Raw genomic sequence first — 19,517 nt, forward strand, 5'->3', positions numbered from 1 at the left:
CATTGCAGAGGGTTGGACTAGATACCTCATGGGGTTTCTTCCAACTCTATAATGAATATTTCACAACTTCCAGTCCTTTCAGTTGCCCAAACCCAGTTGCCTGAGATGGCAGCCCCACTCTCTGCCTAATGGTAGAGCCGGGAAGGACTTTAGGGTTAGTGACTGCATTGCACAGGCGGTGGCGGGAGGGGGCCGCCTGGGGAGAGGCAGGGGCCACCCAAACAAAAGCGAAAGCACTCGCTTTGCTCCTCAGGGTCAGCCAAGCAGCCAGGAGGACCTGCCTCCTCCCTCCTCGCGCTGCCACCCCTCCCTTCCCCTCCCCCCTGTCCCTTCTCCCGCCTTCGCGGGCCAGCCAGACTCCGCCAGCAGCCAGCCAGAGAGAAAGAGAGAGAGAAGGGATTCCTGGCCGGGTTCCAGGTCGGCGCACTAATACAAGCTGCGAGGCTCCCGCCTGACTGACGCCGGCGGAGGCTGCCTGCTTGCTCGCTCGCTCGCTCGCTGCTGCTTTCGCGCTGGCCCCTGCCGCCGCCGGGTTACTGCCGCCGCGTCCCTTTGCATGGTGAGTACTCTTGAGGTGTTTGTTTTTTTTCCTTTAAGCGAGAGCAACTCGCTCCAGAGAAGTTAGGGCACCAGCAGCCGCCAGCAGGGAGACGGCGGGCTAGGGAGAAAAGGAGAGGCGCTCGCCCCACGGGCAGGTAAGAAACTTAGGCTTTCCTTCCCCTGCCCTGCCAGAAACACAAAACTGGCTGGAGTTGGCATCTCCACCCGCAGACTTTCTCCCCACCCCCGCCCGGGGCTTTTTTTTTTTGTATTATTTCCTTCTCTTTCTTTTTTTGGCTCTTCGTCTGAGCTCTGCTCTCCCGACTTTTTGCTGTCTGCAACCTCCCTCAGATGAGCTGCTCCTTGCAAGCTTTTCATGTTTCCTTTTTGCATTACACTTCATTTCATTGGAGGCGGGAGCTGCATCCAGCCTAACCTCGGCTCAGCAGAAGGTGCTAAACCCTGAACCAGCCCCTCGAGGGGACTTGCGATGATGCGTGTATGTGTGTATGCGCGCGCGCGAGAACACACACACACAGTACCTCTCATTTGACCATGCTGGATGAGACCCGTCTATCTTGTACCTATAATGAATGCATAAAATACATGGAGAGATGCTTAGGCTGCCATCCGTGCCCGCTTTATTGGGAGTAATCCCCGCTGACCTCGGTGGCCCTTACTTCTGAGTAGACATGCCTAGGATTGGCACGCATGGTTAGCCTGCTCTCTCCCGTGGCGGGCTGCAACCCTGCGCGCACCTACTCGAGAGTAAGTCGCGGTGAGCGCAGCGGGAGCCGGTCTGCCGGGGTCCCCCGGGGTAACCCCCGTTATCAACAGAAGGGCGCGCGAAGCCGTCGCGATCGCTTCGCTCTGGAACTGGAATCACCAACAAAACAGTGTAGTGTAAACTGACCGCGCGGTGACATCGCCCTCGTCTATTATTAACCTGCTGCCACTGCTCCTTGTTGGCATCGTTGTAGAAGCTCACACTCTTTGTGCCAGTAAAGGGACTGTGCTAAGGGCGAATCTCTCTCTCTCTCTCCGCCGGAATAATTCCGTTTTATCTTCCCCTCCCGCTCGCTCCCTCCCTCCCCGCTTCGCTACTTTTTAAAGTTTACAACGTGAGGTCCTTGCAGAAGGCAGCGAAAAGGCGGTTTGGGAGGAGAGACTAGAGACAGGAGACAAACTGACGCCGGCATTGTGATGGGAAGGAGGGTCGCCAGGCGAAACGTTTTCACGGCTGGTTAAACGCTGTCAAGCCTTCCTCAGTCTCTTGTATTTTGATTCCTTTCTCTCCTTAGCGAATCAAAAGTGAATCCGGTTCATTTTTTAACTTCTTACGTGTTTTTAATAACAATAAAAATAATCTTTTAATTTCTTACGTTATGGATACATTTTGTTTATGAAAATGTATCCGCACAGGCTCATCATCAAAAACAAAGGAGCACTTTAAAGACTACCCACATCATCATCAAAATAAAAGTGGCTCTTTAAAAATGGAATAGATTTATTGTACCATAAGCATAATACCTCCAACCTGCTTGGCCCCAGTTTGAGGTTAAGATTTGCAGTATGATCTCATGCATGTCTACTCAGAAGTAAGCTTCACTGGGACTTACTCCCTGGTAGGTGTGTCCAACAGTGCATAGTTAAAATTATGGAACTCACTTCCAAAGGGGACTAACCCAACCTAGATGGCTTTAAAAGAGAATTGGACAAAGAGAGCACTAGGGAAGATGTCTAGCCATGATGGCTGTGCTCTGCCTACACAGCTGGGAGGCAGTAATGTTGGAAACCACGGTAGGAGAGAGTGGTCTTGTTCTCAAATGCTGTTTGCGGACAGACATCTGGTTGGCCACTGTGAGAACAGGATGCCGGACTAGATGGGCTTGATCCAGCAGGCTCTTCTTAATGTTCTTACATCGCAGCCTGACAAGGTTACCCACCTAGAATTTGTCGCCATCTGAAGGGACGCGGGTGGCGCTGTGGGTTAAACCACAGAGCCTAGGACTTGCCAATCAGAATGTTGGTGGTTCGAGTCCCCGCGACGGGGTGAGCTCCCGTCGCTTGGTCCCTGCTCCTGCCAACCTAGCAGTTTGAAAGCACGTCAAAGGGCAAGTAGATAAGGAAGGTAAACGGCGTTTCCGTGCGCTGCTCTGGTTCGCCAGAAGCGGCTTAGTCATGCTGGCCACATGACCTGGAAGCTGTACGCCGGCTCCCTCGGCCAATAAAGCGAGATGAGCGCCGCAACCCCAGAGTCATCCACGACTGGACCTAATGGTCAGGGGTCCCTTTAACCTTTAAAGGGAATTTTGGGCCAAAGTGTAGAACATAAGTTATTAAAATTAAATGGCCATGTCCAAGCCAAAGCCTTACAAAGAATAAGTCACTGGCAGCTATTGATGGATGAAACCCAAAATTGGTATTGTCCTGAAGTTGGAGAGAAGGTAAATTGCAGGTGCTGTGGTGCTTTTAAAAAAATATCCAGTCTATTCCTGTTACTGATATGTGCGGAAGTGACAAATTTGTAGCTACTACGTGTTTTCAGGCTTGTTCCCAGCGCTAAACATTCCATTTCATAGTTAATAACTTCCCCCTTTCTACGAATAGAGAAGTAATACATGCATAATCAAATGCTCATATTCTAAAGGGCAAAATCATATTCTAAGGTGGGGTAGCATGCCCTCAGGGAATGGATTTTCTCATAGTCTGGAAATGATATGCAGGTTTCTTGGAATGTAATCAGGTTTGTGACTGTCCAGGAAGGACACTGTAGATAAGAGAGAGAGATGTCACAGTGAAGCCTGTAAATACATGCTTTTGAAAGGCAGTCTTTGGGGATAAGCAGCTATTGTCTTCTGCAATGCAATCTAAAGGTACTGCAGTAAGATTATTTTAAGAGCAGTATATCCCAGAGCAATGGGTAGAACAATGGTCACCATTCAGATTATCTTTATAGTCCACCCACGCAGAGCTCTTCTTTCTGATTTGATAATTGCCTCAGCTGCTGCCAAAGCTGCTGCTGTTGGGCTGATTTGTGTTTGACCTTTAAAATGAACATGCCTTCAACTGAATGTCTTAGTATGTTGTGTCTTCTTACACTGCAATCCTGCACACGGCTTCCTGAGAATGAGCCCCACTGAAAACAATGGGACTAATTCTGAGAATGCGGCTATAGCATTGTTCTGTTCCATAAGTTATACGAGAGAACATTGGGTTAATTGGCTGCGGAAAATACACCTAATTTCAAATACTAGAGATAAGGTTCAGATATACTTTTTGTCATTGTTGGGTACTAATCCGTGCTCTTGAACAGCTCACATTAATTTTAATGGAGCCCATGTGGAAAACAGTTCATTGTAGATTCCCAGTAGATTGTTTCCAATTTGATATCCTTCAGATGTTGTTGGACTACTTCTCCTATCAGTCTCAACCAGCCTTTGAGTCCAGCAAAATCTGGAGGTCACCACACTGGTCACTCCTCTAATAGACTTCCTTGTATTGCTACAAGGGGTTCAAAGCAGCCTGCAAATTATCCCCGCCATATTTTATTTTGGGACACAGACTACGTTGGTCCGTACTGACAGTTCTGCAGTGTGGGCCATAGATTGTTCATTGGTAACATTGGTAATCTTCTCCCTTTTTTAAGGCAAAATGGGGATGTGAGCTTTAAAGATGCAATATTTACAGACTTTTGCCTTGAGCTGGGACAACGTAATGCTGAGAAAAGCTGTGGAAACATACTGCAAACTTGCGGTTCATGACTAAGTTGTGTGGTGAGAACCACACTGTGGTTAGTTCTCTTATTATGTGATGTTTCAGCTTCAGGGAAGGCAGGAGAAGGATGCGCTTACTCTGCTGGTGACTCAACTGAATGGAGCTTTTCCAAGCTCTGTATCGCTGGCAGGATGATTTCTTATTACATCCAGCTGCTCTGGTCCTGGTCTTTCTCGCACCTCCCGGAAAGTGGAGGTGTGTTCCTTGGGTGAAGGAACTCCACTTGGGCACACCTGGGAGTTAGGTGTTAAGCCAAATCTGAGTTGGGAGTAAACATGATGATAAGCAGAGGAGAGGGAAGATAGACTTGCACTTCCTGTTTCACACGCTTGCCTACCTAATTCAAAATACATTGTGCAGCAGGAATATGTCCTTACTTTACTAGGAAAGAGATTCAAGATAAAGAAATTTGTTCAGGCTCTCACTCTTCCACTGCCCCTTTTTAATTGTGTCTGAAATAATTCTCAGTTTGCACCAAACTTATTTATTACATTGAAAAAAACCTGCCATTCTAGGTGCTCAAAGCAACATGTATCTTATCATCATTTTGTCCTGGTAAGTTAGGTCCATGATTGCCCAGTGAGCTTCATGGCTGTATAGAGACTTGAATGTGGGGCTCCACAGCTCTAGTCCAACACACAGGCATGACTTATGCCCCACTGGCTGCCAGGACTTGGCTGTACTCCTTGCAGAAGTCTTCACTTTCATTTTGGAAGCCTGAACCCTTGGAAAGATATAAAAATGCCATTGTCCCCAGAGATTCAGTGTCTCCCAATTTGATTCCAGTGCCTTTTATTCCAGTGCCTTAACTATTAACTACACGCTGCTTTTATGTCCAAATATAATACATGACTGAAACAAGTTTCCTAAGGTTCAGGGAGGACAATTTAATAACAGTTTCCTTCTTGTTTGCTAGTCAAGAGGGGGCTGAGATGTTTCTTTCCTTATCTGTATCTCGAAGGTAGCCCAATCTCTTTCCTTTTGTTCCTAAAATTAATGATTCCATGCTATCTCTTTGAAAGCCCCCTTTGCTAAATCAGTTCAGGCAGACCATCTCCTCCTCAAATACATCTTGGCCCCTGGCTGGAAGGGAGCTAGACACTGCTATCAGTCCTTCATTTGCACCTTGATTGCTATCTGGGGTTAGTATCCAGTCACTGGTGAGCTCCATGAGAAGTGGATGTGTGATAGAAGAGATGAAAGGAGAAGGGTGTGCTTAGGTTTGTTGCTCCAGCCTGATCAAATCATGCTATGGAGGAGAGGAATGTAGCATCTGAATGTAATCTGATTCAGGCACAACTCTAAAGTATGGTTCAGTGTTGCATGCATGCACCCTGGGCTTCTGGCCTCTCCTCCCAGCTTCTGGAGTTGTTGCAGTGATCAGAAGCTTTGCTTCCATTTCAGTCACTGACAGCTTATTGCTGCCTGTAAACCTGAAGCTGTGCTTAATCTTATGTATTGCTATTATTTATTTGTCACTTATACATACAGTGGTACCTTGGTTTACGAACTTAATCTGTTCCAGAAGTCCGTTGTTAAACCAAAATGTTCTTAAACCAAGACATGCTTTCCCATAGCAGTGGGGGACTCAATTTACAAATGGAACACACTCGACAGGAAGCGAAACATATTCTGCTTCCAAGGCAACGTTCACAAACCAAAACACCTACTTTGCAGCGTTCTTAATCTAAGGGTTTGCAGCGATCTTAATCCAAGTTGTTCATAAATTAAGCTGTTCTTAAACCAAGGTACCAAGGTACAATGTCTCAAAATGACTGTGGTGTAGGGCAGAGGTTGTCAACCTGGTGCCCTTCAGATGTTGCGGAATACAATTCACAGCCAGCATGGCAATAATAGTCAGGGATTACAGGAGTTGTAGCTGTTCACAAGCTTTTGGGGAGTGCTATGTTTTTGGCTAACTCTGGTTTAGGGAAACAAGCCAACTTCATAAACCATGGCTTGAGGACAGCTTCTTTTAATAAAGCACTCTAAAGACTAGCAACATTTTGTCTGGGTTCAGGCATAATTATAAACAGCTGTTAGTTAAAAAGAGAAGTGAAGGTTTCCTATCTCCTCCTCATTGCCCACTAAACTCTGGCAGCATCAATCACCTGTTTTTCCACCTCTCTTGATGGGGAGCTTTAATTCAGCCTCCGCACCCAAGCAGATTGCCAACGCAGGTGGATGTGACAGCACAGGCACCTGTCCAGCAGGGAGGGGAAGTTTGTTGTGTATACCAATCCTGATCTGGAAACATATTTCCATGTAACTCTTTGTCATTTATTCTGATGGCCCTTACATAAGGATAACCCGGTTCTCCATTCAGGAAACAGGAAGCCCTAATACTGAGATATAGGAGTAACATTGTACGTTATTCATATTTGCAACCGTGTACTTATATTAGTACATGGTTCCAGGGTTTTTGAATCCCAGTTAAATAATGCAGAGGGTTAAACTGAACCTATGCCCTGCAAGAAGATGTTGCTTATATTAATTAGATTTGAGATAGAATGACAGGAAGATGAAATAGAATTAATTGTTTTAGTGTAAGTTGGGGAGCTTTTTTCTTTTTCTCCTTTTTAGATACCATCCAGCTGCATGCTAATAAGCAATAATGTGTTGGAATAAATAGTTATATTGAGCAACAGAAATAGCATTCGTGTTTCAGACCTTTCACTTGGTTTGTGCATTGATTAGGGTTAGAGTTAAGTAAAAAAACAACAGCAGCAACTATAGAGTGAGGACTGCAATGAAAAGGAAAGAGAGTAGACAAGTGTCTTAACTATTTAGGACAGCCTTTCTCAAACATGGGTCTCCAAATGTTGTTGGACTACAACTCCCATCATCCCTAGCTACCAGGACCAGTGGTCAGGGTTGATGGGAGTTGTAGTCCAATAAACAGCTGGGGACCCAAGTTTGAGAAAGGCTGACTTGGAACATATCACAGGCCAAATGTTCAAGAAAAGGAGGCAGGAAGGTGCTAATAGGTATTCTAGTCCAAAGCACTGCTGATCATCTGGTTGGGGAAAATTTTATTGAAGGGTTATGGGTTTGTTCTCTCATGCGAAAAACTCATTGTCCTCTCATTTTGATATGAAAACAATTGTTAATGTTAATGTAGGCAAATGCTAGATTCCGTATTGTATTTTGCATTGAGCTATCAAGGTGGTTCTTTGCATTCCTGTTATTTTTAGCTTTTCCTCCAGCTCATTCTGAGTATGTATTCTATACTACTTTGATGGAGGAGACCCACAGACAACAACATTGTATTTAGAAACAGATGCATTATTTAGGTGTCACAGGAGACTTTGAGCCCCATCTCTCATTGGTTCATACGTCACAGTAAGCCATAGTTTCAAACTTTGGTTTACTGTGAAGAAGTAAAAATGTGCCTGCAGTTGCACGCTGCTCAGTTCTGGTGGGTAAGCTTGAGTTTGTTTGGAATTATAGCATACCATTACATTGAGAATGGCATGCTCAGGACTTGCACAAAATCACATCATAGCACTTAAAAAACCCCAAAACTTATCTGTGGATTGTTCCAAATACATTTGTGCTGCTAGGCTTGACAGGGAAACCTTAGCAGTTTTTACTAACGCCACTTTATTGCCTGTCATATATTCCCCCCTCTTCTTTTAAATATTCAGTTGTCAAGACATCACCAATATTCATTTTTTAATGCCTCTTTGTACAGGAACTTTGTTCGAATCCGCTCTGTAGCTGCTTTTGAAATTTGTCCATTTGCAATTTTGACCACTTTCACTTATTGCAAAGTATGTTAGTAGCCCAGAACTAAACATCTGAGCAGGCAAAACCTTATCTTGGGAAAAGGGAAGGAAATAACTGTTGCGTACAGCTTCTTTTCAGACGCAAAGATCTGCAGTGCTTTTCTTTAGCTATAAATTATGCACAGGACATTATTTTCTTGCTGGATTTCATAGTGTCTGTCGTCTCCCAGCTGAAAGCCTCATGGTCCTTAACTGGAAACGACATGCTATGCATCATTTTAAGCTGCACAGGTGGGCCTTGCCAGTGAACATGAGAGCTACCTGAAACATACACGGCCTCTCCCTCAAAAATGCTGCCATTTCAATGGCACAGTGACCCTGTTGCTGCCCGGTGGACAGATATTGCTTACAAAAACATGTGGAGTGATGTTTTTCGCTGTGATCATCCTCATCTTGTGTGATATTCAGGTGCCACATTACGGCTGGTCTGATGCAATGCAGTACTGGCTAGAAATAAATAATTCCTATTTCTCTGTGTCGTATATTGTGGGCAGAAGGCAGCATTTTTCAGTAGTTCCATTTGCACTGGATAATTTCTCTCTGTGTTGCAGAAGACCCAATAGCTGCCAAGGTCCAGAAAGGCATGGAGTAGTTCCATCTTACTGTGGCCTCACATTGCATATGTACACCAACTTTACTTAATGATATGCAGCACAATCCTTTTCAAATTAACCCCCCCCCCCCAAAAAAACTTGCTTGGTCTAGTCTTCCCTGCAGATGCTTCTAGCTGCTATTGAAGTCACTTACGTTTCTACATATAAGACTGGAAGATTGCACCTAAGGCCTTAGTCAATTTCATAGACTTAACAGGATTTTTGAGATTTGGACATCACTTAGGATTCTTTCTGCTCCTCTGTTATTAGATTCAGTGGACTGGTTGTGCGGAAGGCATGGAGGCCAACAGAAGGTGGCGCCAGAGCCAGTTGCAGGCAAAGCCAACTAATTCTTGTTTTGTCCCCCATCCTGCTGAGTTCTACAAGAGCTGCACTGAGATTAAGGAGGACGGAGCAGATAAACAGGGTTAGTCCTTGGACTGGCTCTAAGTAAGAAAGGAAGCAGGCTGGGGGTTAGCTGAGGGAAGAATGAGGTTGGTGGGGCAGTGCTTCATGTGCTTTAATGGAGTAGCCTCTGCAGTTTAGAAACCTTGCTCCAGGAACTGTCTTCAGAACTTCTGTTGCTGGTCTCTAGGTGACTTCAGATCTAGTCTGTCCAGCTCATCCTCTTCCTTTTGTCCCTCTGGCACCTGCCTACTTGGCGCTCTTATCTTCCTGTCCCTTAGAGCTTATAGTGTGCGTAGACTCCAACTCTCTTCAGCCCCAGCCAATATGACCAGTGGTCAGTTATGATGGGACATGGAGTCCCAACAGTAAGTGAGAGTCACAGGCCTCCCATTTCTGGCTGAAATTGCCTCTTTCTCGCGCTGTGCAACCTGAAACAACCATTTCTCCTATTATTTTACAAATTTATAAATAGATGTATGTAAGGAGAGCTGTTTCAAGAGGTAGAAGTTGCCAGAAAGACTGCCAGCTTTGCTTGGCCCAAAGGAGAACCTCCGCATGCTCTGGACTGTGTCAAGTCACTTGTTTTCTAGCAGTTCAAGCAGACAGGAATTGTTGTTGGGAGAAAAACAGCGTGACAATCACAGACTGTGAGAAGGATGCCAACCAAAACATGCTCAAATAGCTGTTAACAAAAATATTTGTGGGCACCACAATGCTATGTTCTGAAAATACCTCTGCAAATGTAAAAACCGAAATATTATAGGAATACTGTTTTGTGTGAGTAAACACTCACTAGCCTTGCTGTGGCTTGATCTTTTGCAGTTACTATTGATGGATCACTAAGATGATTATCAGCTACCCCAAGAATGAGGAACTGAGGGCACACCAATGTTTTTAGATGAAGGTGTAGGGCTTGTTCTCTGCCTGAGAATGTTTGTGCCAGGAGATCTAAAAGATTAGTCAGAATTTGGCAAGAGGGAGAAAAAGTAGGTGTAAGTTTTTGGTGCTGTCTCATAGAAGCAGTCTTGCGGGGCTGTAGGGGTGCTTTCTGTTTGGGTTTAGAGACTGTTTTGGGATAGGCACTACTGTCCAGTTTGTCTGCTTGTAATTATAACTGCAAACTCTTAGTGTTGTGAAACCAGTGGTTTACCAGTGGAGTTTTGTTGTGCCCCTGAGAAATGTGGGTGCACAATGCCAGCATTTACAACAAAGAAAATGTGTGATGGAACCATGCAGGGTGGATAGGGAGTCATTAGGTATTATGCTGGGTAGCAAAGTGTACAAGGATGATGAATGCATTGCCAATGCTCGTTTCTCCCTTCCCATCCCTTTTCCTTTTGTGTCATGTCTTTCAGGTTGTAAGCCTGAGAACAGAAGGTGACTTATTACTGATATGTGTAAGCTCCTCCAGGAGCTGTTTAGTTGTTTTTTGGCTGAAGAGTAGAGTGAAAATGCTTTAAATAAATACACAAGTGTATAAGTGGTGTACTTGTTGGAGTGTGTGTGTGTGTGTGTGTGTGTGGAGATTTTGAAACTTTGGTTTTTATTTTTTTTAAAGGCACAGGGTGTTCTCTTCTTTATGGGTGAGCTAATGGGTATTTTACAGGGCTAGTAACGTTTTATTTTTTCCATTCTATCTGTATGGCAGTACTGTACAACAAGTGAGACTTTTAATACCAAGATAGAAAAAGGCTGCTGGATGATGTCACTGGTCTCAATGTCACCGAAAGTGCCAAATCAATCCACAGACTCGAGAGAGGCCTGTCTAGACAGATATATATGGGTAGATAATAAGAAAAAAGCTCATTGTTTCAGTTCTACTGCTAGAATCTGAAGGACTGCAATTTTGTTCAGCTCAAGAACTACAAAGATACTAGTCCCAGCCCATTATTCTATACTGTTGTGGGTTTGGTGAGGGGTAGTCAGTGTGTTGCCTGAGTCCCTTCTAATTCGTGAGTCCTGGATCCAGCATGGTTAAAAATCAAATGGAGGATTCCATTCTTCTGTGTGTGAGTTAATAGTCCTAAGGACCATCTTAGTATGACAAAATAAGTAGCACTGTGCCAGGGGGCAAATAGCAAATAGGAGGGCCCCTCCCTCACCTGACTGGTAGTGAGAAAAACAAAAGCCAGAGTGTGTGTGAGTTGGGCACGAAGCAGGTAGCAACCAGAGAGGCAGACCCATGCTTGATTTCTCCTTTATTCCAAGGCTGTGAATACTGTATGGGAGAAGTAAGAACGTTTGGGGTGTAAATGCTGTGAGCCTCTCTATCGTAGGCTCAGGTTGTAAGGTAAAGGTAAAGGGACTCCTGACCATTAGGTCCAGTCGTGACCGATTCTGGGGTTGCGGCGCTCATCTCGCTTTATTGGCCGAGGGAGCTGGCGTACAGCTTCCGGGTCATGTGGCCATCATGACTAAACCGCTTTTGGCGAACCAGAGCAGCGCACGGAAACGCCGTTTACCTTCCCGCCGTAGCGGTACCTATTTATCTACTTGCACTTTGATGTGCTTTCGAACTGCTAGGTTGGCAGGAGCAGGGACCGAGCAACGGGAGCTCACCCCGTCACGGGGATTCAAACCGCCGACCTTCTGATCGACAAGCCCTAGGCTTTGTGGTTTAACCCACAGTGCCACCCGTGTCCCTAGGCTCAGGTTGTACATATGTGTAAATAAACCATATAGACACCGCAGTCTGCACTGTCTCTCATTCCAAGGAAACTGAACCCTGGATAAGCTCCTGGAGCCTGGAACAATACTATTCTATTCAATGCCTTTTTGGTGCAGCATTTATGTCACTGGACAGATGCACCGCACTGGAATCCAACATAGCTTTCTCAGTCTGTATGGCCTGCTTCCTGAAAGTTGTGCAAGGTTGTCCCAATGCACCAAGGCAGTCCAGAGGGAAAATGTTTGAGAGCCACTGCTTTCAAGGATATGACTTAACAACTATGGACCTCAAGATTTGTTTTGCATTGTACAACTCGTATGCGCCAAGGCTTGAACTCTGTCCCTGCAGATTGCAGGGTCGTGTCACCTCTGTTAAGTTCAAAGGAACAGCAAGGCAAAACTGTTTGTTCTTCCAGGGACTTACATCATCTGTGAGAAAATAATCTCTGAAAGCACGTCAGTATCGAGTTTTGCTCAAACTATCTAATATCTTGTTGCTGTCATTTATTTCCCACTGGTGCTATTATGCAGATGGTGTATCTTGCTCCTTCGTGCTGACTCACTGTGGGCACACCGTATCCTAGAATATGATAAGGGCCACTTGGCTAAGTCCGGGCCCCCCTCCCAGGTGTGGAGGATCAGTGTTGGTGACTGCCCTTGGGGCCTTCAGTGTAATTCCAACCCTGAAATTATGCATTATGCTTGATGAGTATATGTCTTTGCATCACCCAAGCAGAAAGGAGGGCTAGGCCTTTTAAAATGGAGCAGCAAATCCAGAGGAACGCTCAGGCTAGGTTGCTGAGTAACGTTTTGTATTGAGCGCTTTAGAAAACCTGATGCTAGAATCTTCCCGAGACACTGGCTGTACCACAAAGTGTTTCCATTTTTATTATTTATCATCACAGTTTGATCCCAACAGTGATTTTATATGAGGAATCTCATTTTATCCTTGCAGTAACCCTGTGAGGTAAAGATAGGCCCTGAGAGACTTCCTGATCCTTTCTAGGGAATGTCATGGCCAAGAAGAATACATGGGATTCTCATATCAAAACAACAATAAACTAGACTGACTCTCTCACTGCCAGTGGCATGGCTTTGAAAAATGTCTATTGATATCACTACTGTCATTTCTGAGAGACTTTTAATTCTGTTCATGCTTAGATGGGCCACTGCTGGTTTTTTGTTTTAGGTAATTAGTAAAAATCACTCCCTTTCATTTGCATCAAACAGCAAGCCTGCCTGTTTTTTAAATATAATTATTTTTGTATAAATGCCTATGTCCTGGTCTTATCTCCCACCAGCAGTAACAGCATTGCGGAGTCATGCTGATGTCACAGGTAACTTATTTAATCTGACCGAAAGAGATAACAATGTTTATTTAAAGCCTTGTTTTAAATGGGAAGCAGAGGTGGGGGGACCACAAGACAGCACTCCGAAATGTTAGTTTTAAGATCTGGTGATTGCCTGGCTATAAAGTTACATTAACTTAATCAGGAAACAGATAAGAAGTCTAACAGTAAAATGGCAGGCATGTGTTTTGGTTGGACTTGGGCTTCACTGAGGTGAGTGGAACACTCCCAGGTACCTGTGTCTAGTATTGTAGCCTAAGTCTCCCCAGTCCCTCAAGTTCATGCAGATAGACTGACAGATTTGTTACTCTCCTTTTTGCACCATTGGTTTGCTCTTTAGCTCTGCCCAGTTAATAGCACAGCACCTCCTTCTTCCAGCACATCATTTTTTGAGTGTGAGTGAGATAAAGAAGTGAGGCTGACGGGTGGACTTCCTATCACCAAATTGTCCTGTCTGAAGTGTTAAGATGCGTGACTTAAATATCCACCAAAGAACTGCCTCCTCCCAAACCACCCTTCCCACTCCTGAAGGCAGGTGTGGAGAACCTTGGGCCCTCCAGATGTTGCCCTAGCTGGCATAGCCTATGTTCTGCCTCCTGGTCAGAACTGCTTTGAAAGAAAGGAATCAAGACAAGCTTTTAATTTGCTTGGTTAGGTTTTTAATAGCCTGAAGCTCAACTTGGTTTTTAATTGGTTCCAGTTGGCCTTTTGCTGCTGCTTAATTTGTTTTTTTATGAAACATTGTTTTGCTTTCAAACGATATAATCTTCCCTGAGCGCTGTAATTTTTTCTTAAATCTTTTTCAACTGCAGAATGGAAGGATATGCGTTTTCTCGAACAGATAAATAAATAATTGTGTGTGAAGGAATATTTCGGTGGAATGAAGACATGTTCATGTTCCTACAGTGAGAGGAGTAGATTTATACAGGCAAATACAGAAAGGCAGACAGATCGCAGCTCCAGGAATTTGGAGTCTTGCTTTCAGAGATGGCACAATAATCTGTGTACTTGTCACACCAAGCTTTGACGGCTGCAATGCTTCAGCTGGTTTGAAATGCAGCCCCCTAAGTCCTCATGGGGCAGTTAGGTGGTTGTATCTTGGGACACCATTGTTGTACCAGCCACATTGGTTCCCACTCTGCTTCCATTCCCAATTTCATGGAATCATTTGCCCAACATGGGGTTCAGACTCACAACCCTGAGATTAAGAGTCTCATGCTCTACCGATTTGAAGTGGTGGCTCTAACATTTTAAAGCCTTTAAACAGCTTGGGTCCAAGTTACTCAAAGAACCTACTGCACCTGTACCCCTCTTGCCTACATATTAAAATCAACAGTGGAATACCTTCTCATTTATCCACCTGCAAGATCAGTGAAACTGGTGGGCATGAGGAAGAAACTTTCTCCATAGTACTGTAGCCATGTGGCTTTGAAGTAACTGCCAGCTGACCTTTGTAAAGCTTTTGGGCTTTAGGTCTTCGGAAATGGCTTTGGCCCACTTATATAAACTGGTGTATTGATGACTGGTGCCATCGGGGCAGGACTTTGGATCTGCAGTCCAGGGCCTGCTCAGCAGAATGAGCAGAAGGCCCCCTAAATGCATCAAGGCTGCCCTACCACATTTTGAATTGCCATCTAAAGAGGGAGGCCACAATAATGCCATTTAGTCCAGAGTCTAAAATTATCTAAGTCTGCCTGCATTGCTCCCTGTCAAGGGCATGTCACCAGTGTACGTCTACTATTCATACGGAGCAGTACAGAATTTTTATTCTTCTTCTCGATCAAGTGGTCATGTCATCATCAGAGTCTTTTTTTCTCCCAGCCCGCAGGCATCTTCTTGCCCGTTGTAAATTGGCAAGGCTGATAAAAGTACTAGTGCCTCCGTAAGATCTTCCTCCAAAGACCAGCTACTAAGAATGGCTTGCATTGAAATCAGAACAGCCAAGAACACAAAGTGAAATTCTAAGAATGAAATGCTCCTTCAGCTTTAATAGTTCCTAAGAGAAATAGTATAGATTCCCTCTAGCTCTTTTTTAACTGTTGTGTCAACAAGTCATCAGAAATCTGTGCTAGTTAACACACAGTTGGGGGAGGGACTCCACCCCCCTTCTTGTCTGAGACCGAATGCCCCACCTTTTGTCAGGGCAATGACTGTGATCATGTGTTTTTCTTCCTTGATGGCCCCTCTCAGCCAATCTCCTGAGAAAGCTGGCTTGACTTATCTGTTAGGCCTTGCTAAATCCATTGGACAAACCAACACATTTACTAAATTCAGAAATTATGGGGAGAACCTGGCACCCAGGAATTTTAGGGGATCCTTGCCCCCTGCCAACCCATAACAATATTATAACTTCTGGGTGTGATGCACATGTAGGTCCAGCAGGACCCAGATTAACACTAATATAACCTTGGAATTCTCATTCCACCATAATAAAAACAGTGCCAATTTTTTTACACGTTTATTCTCTGTTGCATGTATTGAATCGTAATACTCAGGAGTAGATCTGGAGAAGAGAGGGAGAAGTTCCATTGCAGAAGTGGAAGTCCTTGTGCAAATGAAATGGATTTGTTGGATTCAATCCAGTGGGCTTTTAGATACCTAAAGATGTGGTACTACTGGGTTAGCAACTTCACAGGCAGAACTATAGTGTTTCAAGATCCTTTCTTGGCTCTCCCTGCTTTTGTTTTTATGAGAAAAGACATTAACTATACCCAGTTTATAGTAATTTACATAGTGAGTAAAGTTTATTTTAAAGTGGCTGCAATCCTGTACCTGTTGAATTTTGCTAGTGCTGCAGAGTCTGGTTGTGATATATAGAAAGATGCTGTCTTTATTTATTTTGGTGAACAAAAGCAGAAAAACAAAAAGACAAAATTGGTTCTGTTTCAAGGTGAGTTTTTAAAAAGAGAGAGGAAAAGGATCTGTATTATGTCTGACAGAACACTGTTGTTTTATTGCAGAATTGTTCGATATTGGAAGACACTTGCGATGAAATATCTCTAACAACACCTAGGATATGTGTGGACGAGCCTGGTTTTGAAAGCAGCTTTCCCTCCAGTGCCGAAATTTGGGTCTCATTTTTTTTTTTTTTTAAAAAAAGGAAGAGCTACATATCTGGGGTCTCACTTTGCAATCATACGTATTATCTCCGATTCATATGCACTCCAGCACCTCGATCAGTTCTTTGTTCTCCTTCACCAGCCCGGCTGTGAAGAGACTGCTGGGCTGGAAGCAAGGAGATGAAGAGGAGAAGTGGGCGGAAAAGGCTGTTGACTCCTTGGTGAAGAAGCTGAAGAAGAAGAAGGGAGCCATGGAGGAACTGGAGAGGGCGCTCAGCTGCCCCGGGCAGCCCAGCAAGTGTGTGACAATCCCGCGGTCTTTGGATGGGCGGTTGCAAGTGTCTCATCGCAAAGGGCTGCCCCATGTCATCTACTGCAGAGTGTGGCGCTGGCCTGACCTGCAGTCTCACCATGAACTGAAAGCACTGGAATGTTGCGAGTTCCCGTTTGGCTCAAAGCAGAAAGAAGTGTGCATTAATCCTTACCATTATCGACGCGTTGAGACCCCAGGTAAGCAAATCATCCCAATAAATTAAAAAAGTACCTATGTTTCAACAGTAATACCATAAACATAAAAACAAAAACAACACATGGAGTGCCTATTATTGGATTGTCTGTTACAAAAAGTAACAGTAAGGTACATACATGATAAAGTTTATTGATTAATCTCCAGAGAGATACATGTGTTGTAACAACTGGGCTGACTTATGGATGTGACCAGTGAACAAAGACCACTTGCCTAAAAATTTGTCTCTCTTCGCCTGTCCCATTAATAGCTCTCCTGCGTTGGGTCATGCGTTCCGAAATTGCTTTTCCCCATATGCGTGCATACTGCAAAGGCAAAGTAACATATCCCCCTGTTTTCCATTTAGCAGCTATCGCCATCATGGCAGCAGCGAAGAGAAAAGAGATTAGGGTTGGAGATGGAACCCGAGGGTTAAAGTTGTTCTCAGGTGACAAAAGCGCTAATTTGGGATCCAAGATCAAATTATGATTGTCAGAGAAATTTCAGAGAAAACATTTTGGATAGTAGATCCCAGAGCACTGCACCCTCTCCAATCTAAAAATAAATTTTGATGCAAAGGCTACCGCTGCATTGGGTTTCATATTTTGTAAGAAATCTCATTATGAAACCATAAGAATAAGAGGAAAATATAGACTCCTTGATGAAGAAAGAAAACTGAATCAGTTTTCAACTGAGAAATCTACGTCGCTGTTTTTAACCAGGAACCAAGTTCTGCTGCTTCAGGATAGAAACAGCCTTGTTAAATCTTGTGATGAATCTGACTAAACATGGGTTGGAAGTAATCTTAAAGGCTACTTTGTGACAGTGTTAGCTATCAAACATCATGGTTTCTTAAAAGCCATCAGGTGAAATAAGCTGTGTCAGTATGAATTTGTTGTGATACAGCGTTTGTTTTTATTTATGGGATTTATTCTTTTTAAGTGTGTGAGGCAAGTTCAGAGTCACTGATGAGAAGGCAAAATTTTGTTTTTATTTAGTGATTTGTTTCTTTGTTTTAAATACCCTGCCCTTCCTCCTGATTGGAGCCCAGGGCAGCTAACAACAGTCTCTTGCAACCTTGCAAATATACAGAATCATAAAACAATTGAAATTGAACAAATTCATGCCAATTCTAAAACATCCTGTAAAAATGTAATAATAGGAGAAGAGAAATACATGACACATTTTCCAAAATAAAGGGGAGACTAGACGAGATTCTGGAGATCTGTGATCATATCTGCCATACGTTGTATTAAAAAAAAATGTCAAGAATTGGGGATTGGATTGGGAACATTCCACTGGGGAGGTAAGATTCAACCATTCTCTGCTCTCTCAGTGTAAATCACACACTCAAGTTAAACTTGCGCTTTTAGAACAGTGCTGTGGTCATGTAATGAAATAATTTGCAACTCAGTTCATAATGTTCTGTGTAGTTACAGAGCTACCCTAAATTGGTCAGATGTGCCATGGCAAATTTGGATTGTGCTTCTGTTCTGCACTGAATGAAGCAGACAAATGATTGCTTTGCCTCAAGTGCAGCTTGGCACAGTGGAACTCAACTCACTTTGCTGCTGTGGTTTTGCAAACTCTTGTCTCCTCCTTCAAGTGCTGCCCTAAAGTCACAAATCAGGTGTGAAAAGAAACCATTGTGGTAGCGGATTCCTGGAATGTAGGTGCAGTTAATTGCATTTCTTTCTCCAAAGGTTTCTCTCTCATGGTTCTTGCTCATATTTGTACTTGTCCAGGGTGCTGAAACTTCAGAAGGCGTTTTTTTAAAAAAGTTTTTCTTAAAGCCATACTAGATGCTATCCAAGGAAGAATTCATCAGTCACCCAATATGTAGGTATCCATTGAAAAGCACCCCTAGGGCATGGACTCGTTAACCCTTTGCTGGGGTACCCTGACACCATTTACCCAATCTATCTCCTCCCAGCTGCTTTTTGCCTCGCTGGTACTGTGGAAGCTCATGGGAATTCACGACAGGATGTTGTAGGAGGAAGCACAGGAAAACAAACAAGAGACATTTCATTAACAGAGCCTAAGGTGGTGGTTGTTTTTTGTCCTGCAATGTTGTCACACCTGCACTCGGAAAGGATTGGAAAATCCTGTTGATGATTTGGAGAGGATTAGGCCCCAAATGAGCTCACCTTCTCTCACATTGCTAGGATAATTGGGCTTTACCATGTTGGCCGGCCTCACCTTCTGAAACCAGTACACAAGACTGGTTCAGGGATCAGCCTAACCTGAATGCTTCTGGAATTAGGCTCCTCTGCCAAGCAGTCAACAGCCTATGTTTTTGGTCTTCCTTGTTTTGCTAGTTCTTGCCCTTTCTTCTAAGAGGGCACTGGAGGAGCATAAGAGAGAAAGCATGGATTGTACCTAGTCTCTGAGACTATGGGCAGAGGCTATGCCCAAATCTGGAAATGATGTGCGTTTGAGTGTTATGAATCAATGAACGATGTGTATTTGTATATGGATGTTCAGCTACAGTTTGGGGAATTGGCCTCTAAAATGCTCAACCTGCTTTCCTGATTGCTTGCAGTTCCTGATTAGTCTCTACCAAAGTTATTTATGCACCTCATGTATCAGCTTTTTGGAATGTAACCTAAGTTCCTGTCTGGAAATACTTTTTAAAATTGATATCTTCAACTAATATCTTTTAAAAAACATGATAAAAACCCCTAATTTTGTGTAATCTCATGTGTCCTATTGGTTGCACAGGATAGTGGGGAGGGAAATGGAGGCTTTTGTTTCACTGCATAATTCTGACCCACCTAGGATGTTAATGTTTTAACATCAAACATTAAAAGGCATCCCAATACAGGCCTGCC

The 19,517-nt window shown here is 43.9% G+C and overlaps 1 protein-coding gene across 3 annotated transcripts in view; it reads left to right on the forward strand.

Moving 5' to 3' along the window:
- Positions 1-443: 443 nt before the first annotated feature.
- SMAD9 (SMAD family member 9) overlaps positions 444-19,517 on the forward strand; it is a 38,352-nt gene continuing 19,278 nt past the window's right edge. The window contains exons 1-2 of one of the 3 annotated variants that reach the window (XM_081909386.1): positions 444-559; positions 16,083-16,691. In XM_081909386.1, the coding sequence (XP_081765512.1) occupies positions 16,280-16,691 (412 nt within the window). In that variant the 5' untranslated portion in view covers positions 444-559; positions 16,083-16,279. Of the gene's footprint in view, positions 560-584; positions 696-16,082; positions 16,692-19,517 lie in introns of those variants that run through there. The other 2 variants (XM_081909388.1, XM_081909387.1) reach the window with 2 other exon arrangements.

The sequence above is a fragment of the Podarcis melisellensis genome, assembly GCF_964234715.1.
Source record: "Podarcis melisellensis genome assembly, chromosome: 4".
NCBI classification, from domain to species: Eukaryota; Metazoa; Chordata; class Lepidosauria; order Squamata; family Lacertidae; genus Podarcis; species Podarcis melisellensis.